This window comes from Dreissena polymorpha, chromosome 11, assembly GCF_020536995.1.
Source record: "Dreissena polymorpha isolate Duluth1 chromosome 11, UMN_Dpol_1.0, whole genome shotgun sequence".
In the NCBI taxonomy this organism is placed as follows: Eukaryota; Metazoa; Mollusca; class Bivalvia; order Myida; family Dreissenidae; genus Dreissena; species Dreissena polymorpha.
Window position 1 is genome coordinate 5,768,449 of NC_068365.1, and position 12,673 is coordinate 5,781,121.

Genomic DNA, 12,673 nt, shown 5'->3' on the forward strand with positions numbered 1-12,673 from the left:
GTTTGAGAAAACTACAGAAATCTAAGAAAACGACAATTACCAGAGTACATAAGGAGACTAAGCGGGTTTTTTGCGCATAGTTATCATTAATTTAGATATTATAAAATATCAGAATACCTTGATTTTCCTCATTAAAGGGATCTTTTCACGGTTTGGTAAATTGACAAAATTGAAAAAAGTTGTTTCAGATTCGAAAATTTTCGTTTTAGTTATGATATTCGTGAGGAAACAGTATTACTGAACATTTATCATGGTCTAATATAACCAATATATGCATCTTTTGACGATATAAAAACCTAACAATTATAAAGCGTTGCAACGCGAACCGATTGAATAATTTGGAGAGTTCTGTTGTTGTCGTTAAATTTTGTGAAACTACGAAGATTGCTCATATAATGCATAAAATACTTCATCTAAGTATTCTTGGCAGAATAGTGGAGCGGGCTAAAGCGTTTTTATTCCAGGTTTCTCCAGGACTTCGGGGGTCACCGGTTCGAGTCCAGCTGAGGTTACTTTTTTTTATTCTTGATTTTTTACTGGAGCTTTTAAGATCCAATGTTTACATTTATCAATATAAAGCATTTAATGACTTATTTTAAAACATGCCGAAAACTGTGAAAAGGCCCCTTTAAGCGAGAGCTTTTTCCGCCATTTTGTGCGTACGATGTACTTGTGATCACGTGATTCCCCGCAGTGTTTATATACGGGATTTGTCGAAGTTTGCCCCTTTTAAATCCACGTTTTGGCTAATAACTCTTCACTTAAAAGGTAAACTTAATACTTACAGCGTTCAATAATTAATAAGTAATTTGTCACTGCAATTCTTGACGTAATTTCTATTTATAGAATGATTAGAAGTAGATAAATTCATCGCGGACGGAAGTAGTTAAACGAAGCTATTAGATCGGGGAATTTTTTTATTCGTGTACATTTGTTGCGTAAGTAGATTAAATGTTATCTCTTACCTTTATTATCGTATTTAGAAATGTGTTATATCATATGAAATAACCATTGACTTATATCAACTGCGCAGTATATTGCCAACCCATCGCATAACTTTACTAATTTGTTCGAAGGTTTTTGAAATCGAAAGTGCATGCATTTTAATAATGAATTATAAACAACATATCCTTCTATGTGTCTTTTGTCCAAGCTGAATGGGAACTTTTATAAAATTTATTTGGTCGTGTATTTGATTACACATGCATTTAATATAAAAACTATGTCAGATACATTATAGTCAAGTGGACCTTGAAATCGAAAGTGCAAAACATTTTAATATTGATACAAACTACATTACCCTCAAACTAGTCAAGTCAAGTAAAGTAAATTTGTAAACAAAGGCATACGGCTCAAAATAGTTTTATCCTATTACCAGATGAAAATTGATAGTATAACAAAGGCTGTATAAACATGAGCTTTATACTATCGCTATTTTTAGATCCGAGTTGGGTTTTTCCAAAATATTGTGAATATGTTTTTGTCAACTACGGAAAGATAAAATCGTCAAAAAATAAAATATTTGATAATTATTAATGGAAAAGGGGAGGAAATAATAGGATAAATAGAATATTATGTGAATTTTGGATAAAGATCAAGTTTATCATGCTCGGCACGAACCATGTTAGCGCTCGGCAAGCCACGCGCTTCCCTGGATCTAAGCCTCGCATGATATAGAGAATACTAGGTTAGCGTTGAATACAGAGAAGTTTATGTTGCGAGGCTTAGAACGCCGGAAGCGCGAGCCTTGGCGAGCGCTTTCGGTGTTCGAGCCGAGCAACATAAACTTCTCTGTATTCAACGCTAATCCTAGTATTCTATTTATCCCATTTGATTTTTTCAACGTGACATTTAACATAAATAGATCTAATAACCTTAACAATAATTTTAATTCAGTCATAAAAGCGCTTAAAATCTAACAAATGTAACCATGCGTAGTGATATACATGTATTTGTTCTGGTACGCAAAATAGTCTTTAAAAAATTCACACACAAACTGTAAAACAAGTAAAAAATATCACCATATGCCTACATTCAATTTTACGCAGTATGCGAATTTTAACACATTACGACCGCGAAAAGAAGATTTTACTTTACTATAATTCATTTTATTTTCGAAAGAAAATGATCAAATCCAATATGGCGGCGATTGCTCCTGACAAAATGCTGTCGATGTCAACATACATGTACACCATCGACGACCTAGTTCTGGCTACCATAACTTTATGTCGCTTTTTATGATTTTTGACTGGCGCGACTTTGTACAGGTCTTTCAATACTAAATAAACTGTACGCTGAAGTTTCTTTAGCTATCGAAGACCTTGACAATTTTGACGAGTAAACAGACAATTGCAGCGACTGACACTTTATTTGACAAAATATACAGGGCAATACGTTTTCCGACTTCGGACGAATTTAAGGACGCGCAGAACGTGTTTTTTATAAAATGTTATGGGTATGCCGTGTGTGATCCGATGCATCAATGGCGCCCATGTTAAAATCATTTCCCCGAGAACAGGGAACGACAAAAGTACAAACAAAAATCAAAACACGTAAGAACTAGTATCTTACCTTTAATTATCCTTTAAAATCCATCTAATAATCCATTTAACTCAATAATTGACGATTTTGCATCTAGGGTCTTTAATAATTATTTTAGCATAGTTAAATAAAGACCCTTATGCCATTCTATCACTTTATTCAAATGAGTTTATGAACGCGATAAACTTTCTTCTTCGTCACACGCTACGTCATGTACTCTACATTACTGCTGTTCAAATGAACCGGAGCAGTTTATCTAATAATAGCCGTTGGTAAACTCGGTTGCATTTGCAGATTTCTGCATACAAACATAATTATGTTTAAACTTGCACAATGTTTTATTTATCTATGGTAAATGCCCTTATTGTACGAGAAAATAATTTAATATATAAATACACAAAGAATGGAAAACATTCCAGTACACAACAGATAAATAAGTAGAAAATACCCGTGTACAAAATGGGACGTTCCCAATTCCAGTGTGGTGCTATTTTTACCATCTTATACTTTACACAGCTCTATGCCTAACGTGAATTAAATAGGAAAGCAAACATAGCAGATTTTTCATGAACTGTGCGATATGTGTATGGCTTGTTGTACATTCTTAATATTTAAGTTAAATGTCAAAAGTATATGCTTTGGTTATAAGCAATGCACATTACACGAAATAAGGAAAATGTGATCAATTGACAATTCAGATATGTCGACATACAGTACATGTAGAAAAAATGTGAAATAAGTCGCGTTTATAATAAATCGTCAAAAAAATGAGGAAAATGACGCAACAAGTATGCCATTTTATGACGCCATCAATCAGCTGATTCATTATACGGATGGCGAAAAATTATGTCATATGACTAGTTTTAAAGGTTGAAGGTCGTATAATTTTGAAGCTTAAGTTTTGTCGACTTTGTTATAAATAAAAAAATAACAAAACAAAAATCGTGTAATTTCATATTTTATTTCAACATTTCTTTTGGTGAATATGTCAGATATATGTTTTTCTGCAAAATGTGCACATTTTCTTCTAATGGGTGACCTTAAAATTCGATCAATGAACCAAACAATATCGACCTAATTTTAGCGCATATCGCATGACGTCATTTAAAAAGTAGTCCGTGCACGCGACAGGTATATTCCACAGTGTTGAATACAAGCAAGTATATCCCACAACGTGTTATACCGTCAATGTCGCGGTGAAAATGGGATAAAAACTTGATCTTTATCCAAAACTCACATAATATTCTATATATACATTAACATTATTATTAGATCATAACATAGTTGTCAAGGTATTATAGAATTTTGATTTCGTTCCTAGAATGCCAGATTGTTTTCGCGTATGTTTTGATCAGCATTTGATTGAGAATACGTGTATATGCGTTATGCGTATTTACTGATTCCTGTATATATTGGTGCACTTTGATATTATATGTTTAATGTTTATAAATACCACATGCGTACTGTTTTTTTTCTGTTTCAATGACCTCCAGACGCTTTATTTTCATTAACAATATCAATTTATTTCCATGCCTATAAATCATTGTTCACATATTTGTGTATATAAGTTTACTCTGTGTATCATGTCAATGTTTACTGGGCTGATCGCTATGTTTACTCTGTGTATCATGTCAATGTTTACTGTGCTGATCGCTAAGTTTACTCTGTGTATCATGCCAATGTTTACTGTGCTGATCGCTAAGTTTACTCTGTGTATCATGTCAATGTTTACTGTGCTGATCGCTAAGTTTACTCTGTGTATCATGTCAATGTTTTCTGTGCTGATCGCTAAGTTTACTCTGTGTATCATGTCAATGTTTACTGTGCTGATCGCTAAGTTTACTCTGTGTATCATGTCAATGTTTACTGTGCTGATCGCTACGTTTACTCTGTGTATCATGTCAATGTTTTCTGTGCTGATCGCTAAGTTTACTCTGTGTATCATGTCAATGTTTACTGTGCTGATCGCTACGTTTACTCTGTGTATCATGTCAATGTTTACTGTGCTGACCGCTAAGTTTACTCTGTGTATCATGTCAATGTTTACTGTGCTGATCGCTACGTTTACTCTGTGTATCATGTCACTGCTTACTGTGCTGATCGCTAAGTTTACTCTGTGTATCATGTCAATGTTTACTGTGCTGATCGCTACGTTTACTCTGTGTATCATGTCAATTTTTTCTGTGCTGATCGCTAAGTTTACTCTGTGTATCATGTCAATGTTTACTGTGCTGATCGCTATGTTTACTCTGTGTAGCATGTCAATGTTTACTGTGCTGACCGCTAAGTTTACTCTGTGTATCATGTCAATGTTTACTGTGCTGATCGCTAAGTTTACTCTGTGTATCATGTCAATGTTTACTGTGCTGATCGCTAAGTTTACTCTGTGTATCATGTCAATGTTTACTGTGCTGATCGCTAAGTTTACTCTGTGTATCACTATCATGTCAATGTTTACTGTGCTGATCGCTAAAGAAGTGCACTTATTGTACTACGTATACACAATTTTATTACACTTATGCTTTTGTTGAGCTGAACAAATAAATTGTGTCTTATTATTTGTTCAGCTCTTCGTGTATTTGGAGGAAATGAAGTTATATATGTCTAGAACATGCTTATAAAAATACATAAGGGTTGTGTAAATATAGAATGTACATAATTCAGTTATTTATATTTCTTAGATCTTGGCATCGTTGGTTTAAACATATTCACACACACGCACATAAACATGATATTCACAATCCAGATATCGAACTTAGTTTGCAGAACAATTATTGCATATTCTGTTATCTTTTTATACATTATTGCGTCTCCCCAGTTCGATTTGTAAATTGTGATTGAGGCTCGGAATTTCAAAAGCGCAATCTTTTATTTGGTGCTAAATCAATAGATAAGTACATTTCTGTGTAATGTAGGCTTTTGTATGTTTATAATGATGACATCGACTCTTGTTTAAAACGTCGTCGGCCCATTTTTGCGTGCAGCAATCAATAACGCGTTGCTTAAAAGATTTTTTTAATAATTTGCATCACCACCTGCAACATCTTGACGTATCCAAGCTTATCCATGTCCGCATATGAACAATATAGTTCTTGTTCAGATGTCCAGCAGATTCTCACAGCGTCATCTAGTGATTTTAACAATCAATAACGAAGCTCGGGCATTCGTAAATGGTTTCACCAATAACTACCAGGTTCATTGATACGAACAGGACTTCATTGTCTTGACTCGTTTGATGAAACACCATTATATTACAGTTAAAGTTGAAACTGACCTAGTTTTCAAGTGTTTAGCTTTCTTTACAGAAATGATATACTTATCTAGGTACTTATGATACAAAAATCGAACTACAACATGTACTATTTTACATCACACTCATCAAACACTATTTTTTAACGCAACCAGGTGCATATAAACCCATCGTGTACAGAGTAGTATCTAAGACTTTTAAATGTTAAGTTCATGTGCATATATATTATTAAGTGCTTCATAAGATGTTATGCGACATTAGGATTAAAGGATCAAACTTGCTGTTATGCTAATGTTTTATGAGAGTTTATAAGAACGTAAACTCTGAAAAAAAAAAACATTAAAACAATAATATATATTGTTACCTTTCATTTTTGCCTTTTTCAATCTAACCACATCTTTTACAATTAAAACATATATATACTTCCAGCATTTTACAAATGGCAGAAGGAGGCGTCGGATGTACAGAGTCAGAGTCTGGATACAGCAGCCTGTACAGTCGTCACTCTCGGGTAAGTCAGAGATTAGAAGCATTTGCAGGCACAGCAGCCTGTACAGTCGTCACTCTCGGGTAAGTCTGAGACTATAAGCATTTGCAGGCACCGCAGCATGTACAGTCGTAACTCTCGGGTAGGTCTGAGACGGAAAACATTTGTAGGCACAGCAGCCTGTACAGTCGTCACTCTCGGGTAAGTCTGAGACTGAAAGCATTTGCAAGCACAGCAGCCTGTACAGGCGTCACTCTCAGGTAAGTCTGAGACTGAAAGCATTTGTAGGCACAGCAGCCTGTGCAGTCGTCACTCTCGGGTACGTCTGAGACTGAAAGCATTTGTAGGCACAGCAACCTGTACAGTCGTCACTCTCGGGTAAGTCTGAGACTGAAAGCATTTGCAGGCACAGCAGCTTGTACAGTCGTCACTCTCGGGTAAGTCAGAGACTGAAAGCATTTGTAGGCACAGCAGCCTGTACAGTCCTCACTCTCGGGTAAGTCAGAGACTGAAAGCATTTGTAGGCACCGCAGCCTGTACAGTCGTCACTCTCGGGTAAGTCAGAGACTGAAAGCATTTGTAGGCACAGCAGCCTGTGCAGTCGTCACTCTCGGATAAGTCTGAGACTGAAAGCATTTGTAGGCACAGCAGCCTGTGCAGTCATCACTCTCGGGTAAGTCTGAGACTGGAAGCATTTGTAGGCACAGCAGCCTGTACAGTCGTCACTCTCGGGTAATTCAGAGACTGAAAGCATTTCTAGGCACATCAGCCTGTGCAGTAATCACTCTCGGGTAAGTCTGAGACTGGACGCATTTGTAGGCACAGCAGCATGTACAGTCGTCACTCTCGGGTAAGTCAGAGACTGAAAGCATTTGTAGGCACAGCAGCCAGTGCAGTCATCACTATCGGGTAAGTCATATACTACAGAGGCCTACGCAGAAATTATTCAGAGGGGGGGGGGGGGGGGGGTCAACTGTGGAGGGTGCTGGAGGGGGTCCCCTCCTGTTGTCGATTTTTTTTTATAAATGGCACCTTGAAATGATGCAATTTCCTGCTGTCTAATTATCATTTTTTTCATGATAATTAGTGCATGTAAAACAAACAAGAACTTGAGTTCAGACATCAAGTATGACAGACACACAGACAGACACACAGGGTTAAATCAAAAGTTTCTCAAACCACTAAAGTGGTGGGAGACATAATCTTTATCCAGAAGTTGTTTAACCGTGTTAGATGGGTGGACCACCTATTTAACTTTGTTGGATATCCTACAATGTCATCCTGTTGGATGAGTGGATATTTATCAAACTTTATTGTAATCGTATTATGCATACCTTGTTGAGTCTTGTGGTTCAAAAACTGTCAAACAAGGCAAAGTCATTGATAAACCTTGTTACAAATAACAAAAATAACAGTTTAAACAACACTCTTTATTTTAAGTTCTATCAAATATTATGTCATTTTTGTAACAAAAACAATACAACAAAATATATGCACAAGTATGTTCTTACAACTATTCATTTAATGTTATGATATTTGTACTTTCTCAGGAATGATCACTTTGATAATTCATATATTTCTTCGTACTATGTCTGGTTACAATCTACAACTCAGACGTGATGTCAGGAAGATCCATCCGCCTAGGATGCTTCCAAGCAAATTCACGTACAAAATTGCAAATGTTAATGCCCATGTCCCTATGAATGGAAAGCAGGCACAAAGCGAGCAGAAAATAGATAAAGTAATCGAAGATAATTAATTACTTTAAAGTTTTCAATAAACTTTATTTCCATGAAATTAAAAAGCAGAATTTAAACTTTATTTGAAAACATATGTAAACCAAATTGTATTTTTTGTATGTGCTTATAATTCAAATCAAATACAATTGCGTATTTTAAACTGACTTAAAGATCGTATTATTTTGTTCAGAGAATCATCTTGAAATCATGTCCATGGAGATCTGTACTATAATGACCCGGTTGGGTTACGGCGAGATGATGAGACGGTGGCGCGTTGAGAAGTACAGGGAGTATGACAGGCTGATGAATGCACGATCTTTGAATAAACAAGGAAACGCAGTTACATATATCACAGCTGGGAGCAAGGCAGAGGGACTGACCTGCTATTTGGAAAGCGACTGGGACATATTATTTGTGCTAACGGATGTCCTCTGTGTGCAAGCTGATATCAATCTGCTCACTATTTCAGACGACATAGATGTGTTTAGGATGGATACGATGGATACACGTGTATATTCAGGGCACTGCAGACTGTTACAAGAGAGACCAGCTGCTCATGCACGTTATGATATAATTACCAAGGCTCTGTGTGATAATGGATATGGGGGCGTTCTATTAAGTAGTAGCTTATTGCTTGATGAATTTTCGGCTAAATTACCATATGGTGAGTATCATGAACAAGCCGGGCCGTCATTGCCTGATACATTTCAAGGTGTACTTCATTCTGACAGAGTAATCGCACTACCTTGTTACTGCCCCAGCATCCTACAGAGATGGGCTGACAGACGACGTAATTGGCCATCACCAACTATAGTTCAGAAAGTAGTATCATTAGGAGCCGTGGTTACTCCGGTAGGGTTTAAGGGACGCGATTACAAGCACATAGAGTGGAGGATTTGCTTCAACACCGGCGAGGCAGAACTTGTTAACAACCTTAACGACACACAAGCAAAAGTATATGTCATTCTTAAAATGATCCTCAGAGATATAATAAAACCAAATAATAAAGAAATAACATCGTACGTGTTGAAAAACATCATATTATGGCAAGCTGAAAATACTCCACAGACAGAGTTTCATTCACGCAGCTTACTTTATTGGTTGCATGACGGACTGAAAAAACTTAGGACTGCTATTGAGAAAAAACGACTTTGCTATTACATGATTCCGGAAAGAAATCTTATGGAAGCCTGTGGTATGCATGATTACCAGCAACATAAATGGGTAGCAGATATCACGGACATGCTAGAGGAAGGGCCCAATGTATTCTTGAGACTGAAGAAATTAAGAAAGGCGATTGTCGCGTCCCCAGAGCCGATGATGTGGTTCAGCAAAAAAAGGATGGAGCTAGAGATGCTGCGGCTGGAGTATAGGAATAGATCTATGCAATGTACAGATGAGCATGGGAAGGTTGAGTACTCCGATTTCATGCTGAAGAAGATAGAGAACCGCATATTTGATGTTATCAACGAGGTTAAAGTGGTTGCGATATTGAATGACAGTTATATCAATGAACTGCCGGATATTGGCCACAGAATGCTTATGTGATAATAAATAAATTCGCTTATTTTGCACGTGTACAAATGCTTCATGCACGATAATTTAGTCGCTGTAAACTGTTTAATATACAGACTGTATACTTGCAAACTGTGTGTATGAAAACAATTTACACGTGCAAAGTTATAGATGATAAGTCTTGTATTGGATATACTCAAGGATTTTCAGACGGCTTTACTGACAACAGTTTCTTAGGATGCGAAGCGAAACTAGTGCTGTGTTAAATATTTATTTTTTGCAATCTTAAAATAATCATGTAATTCCAGTAAAAACGTAAATCTGTGTTGACAATCAAAATGTGTAGCATGTATAATGTTACCACGCAAACAATCTTTACAAAGTTTCCGGATGTACCAACTGATGAACACAGTGTGCTCGCTACATAAAACATACTTACAATAAGCCTTAAGTTATCCTTATAATCTTCTGTCGGTGACCTTTCAATTGTGTTAGTAATGTGTCCGACAACATAAGCAGTAGGGCCCCAAGGCGCTAATATCAGACCCCACATAACTTAATTGTTAATAGCAGGTATAAATAACACGGTGTCACGTTATGGTAGGAATTTGTAGGCGGAATATTTTGGGATTACTGTATTGAAACATGACAGTCACAAAGTGCACATATGTACCAAATAAGCTTATCGATGAGGGAGAGATTAAAAAATAGTATAGTTGACACAAGGCCGGGTATGTTTGTATTGGTCAAGCAAAAGTGTTTATACAGATAAAGATTGTAAATATTAGGGTGGTTTGTTTATCCCGTTCCCAGGGCTTCATTGACTCAGTATCTTTAGTAATCTAGCCAACCAGCAATAAGCACGCATAGAACACTGACCAATGGGATTCATAACTGAGCTTCACGGGGCAAATGTTAGAGGGAAATAGTGAGTTAGCATTTAGATCTAGAGGTGAACAGATGGAAAAAGACTAAATCATGTAGCAATCATAATATTTTTGTACAACTGAAAATATTAGTTATGCCAGACCATAAACTGGATTAGAAACTGATATATGTGATGTTGAATATTTTATCCCACATTATGCAGAGAAATTAACATAAATAGAAAGGGACGGACTTGTCCCATGCGTGACACGGGAAAATGGTGGTTAATGCAAATCTCGTCATCATGACAATATGCGCATGACGAGAAATGGAATGATAGGCTACACACCAGTAATTTAAGAGTTATGAGCATTGGATAACTATGTGTCGTCCATGAACCATGAACGATTACGTGACAACGGTTACGCAAAAGACTTATAAGAAAAACTGGCCTAATACCTTGTAGCCATGTTTTTTATACAAACGACAGTCATTTTCGATATCAGCCCAAATATAATACTGACGTAACTTGAATGTTGTGATCGACTATTATTGTGCATGGGTCGACATTGTGACTTTCTAAAGGGTTTACCCTAGCCACAAAAGGAAACTTCACTCCTTAATTGCAGACATGTTTTGTAATGGGCAGGAACCATATCACACTCAGTAGACATATCATTACATTAGAAGTAACATACATTTACATATCAAATATGCACATTTTGTCATTTTAGCAATAAATATGACATTTATATTTGATTTACAGACACATGGTTTCACCATAACACGCCGCCTCTGAAAAGTTGTCATTTGAAGTGAGTAAATAAAACAAAAGTAAATTTAAATAGCTTAAAAACAAAGACACAAATCATTTAGAGAAAATATTTATTAACCACTGAATACTTGATACCCGCATCCAAATGCCAAATTAAACGTTATGGGAGAAGGAACACCGATGTTATCGAATATTTCGTACTTTATTGAGTTTAAAGTAAATTATGTGCAATCCTTGAGGAGCGGTCATGCTCCATTAAAAAATAAACCATTGACTAAAATTTTGTATTAATATGTGTTCGAAAATCTGGGAAAAACATCTGGTAAACAGAAATAACAGGTACATCGTAACATTAACTTCTGTAGTGCTTCAATATTGTCATATTTAGTACCTCTTTTACTCATGCTTTGACAGTATACTGAGTATTGAGTTCAATTTTATGTTTATTTATAATGATCATATGTCTTTTTTTTCTAAGAAATTGTTGTTTTTTCATTCAAGAAAATCGTTTAAAATAATCATAGCAGATACTATAAATTCACACATTAATTAATATACCGATTTATCCATCATAGACAGCATCTGTAACGTTTTATTCAGAAGTGCTTGTAAACTGTGAAATCACTATAATCCGCTTTTAAAGAATGTTAAGTAGTAACATATGAAGTAGCCTTTTGATTTAACTTTTACTATTATCTGGAGTTTTGTTAGTTTTACGAACTAAATTAATTAGTTGAAGATTATTATCATTATAATAATTGATATTTTTAAATTTTCTTTTTAAAATTTCATAACTTATTTTTGTCTGCTTGTTTTCTCGTAAAACAATAATAATCATAGATATAAATATTTTAGATATATTTGGTGGTAATCTTGCATTGTTTTTATGTTGGATACATTAAAAATAAAATAACAGTTTAATAAATTTTATTTACACTTTGTTATAAATGTTTTGTCTTAAAGAGCTATCTTGAGAAAATAAAGAGATTATTATTAGTACTAGTTATAGTATTACTATTAGTATTTTATATAGAAGGTGCATACAAAAGGATATTGTTATAGATCACAACTTTAAAAACTATTTTTCGATCGATTATTGTATTCATAAACAAAAGCATACCCATTCTGAACAAATATCATCAAAAGTGGTAACACTTTTTTTTTTTAAAGAATCAATATGGGAACATAGTTTTCGGACGCACTTGATCCAGATTTGCACATGGCTTAGACATCGCGCAGATAATCAATCTGACCAAGTTTCACCAATATTGAGTTATAGACGTGGCCTCTTAAATGGTAACAAAGCTTTTCTAAGATTTGACCTGGTTTTGACCTGGATTTGGACGCACATAATCCAAATTCCAACTCGGCCTAGATATATTCTGACCAAGTTTCATGAAAATTGAGTCTTAAATGATGTGTTTATAGACTGGTAAAGAAGGGTTTTCTAAGATTTAGCCCGGTGATCTAATTTTGGATTAATGTGGTGCAAAGATTCG

The 12,673-nt window shown here is 35.4% G+C and overlaps 1 protein-coding gene across 11 annotated transcripts in view; it reads left to right on the forward strand.

Moving 5' to 3' along the window:
• The first annotated feature begins 670 nt into the window (after positions 1 to 670).
• LOC127849511 (uncharacterized) overlaps positions 671 to 12,673 on the forward strand; it is a 53,169-nt gene continuing 41,166 nt past the window's right edge. Inside the window, exons 1-3 of one of the 11 annotated variants that reach the window (XM_052382112.1) lie at positions 671 to 768; positions 6,221 to 6,361; positions 8,210 to 9,978. In XM_052382112.1, the coding sequence (XP_052238072.1) occupies positions 6,251 to 6,361; positions 8,210 to 9,565 (1,467 nt within the window). In that variant the 5' untranslated portion in view covers positions 671 to 768; positions 6,221 to 6,250 and the 3' untranslated portion in view covers positions 9,566 to 9,978. The other 10 variants (XM_052382111.1, XM_052382114.1, XM_052382118.1 and 7 more) reach the window with 10 other exon arrangements.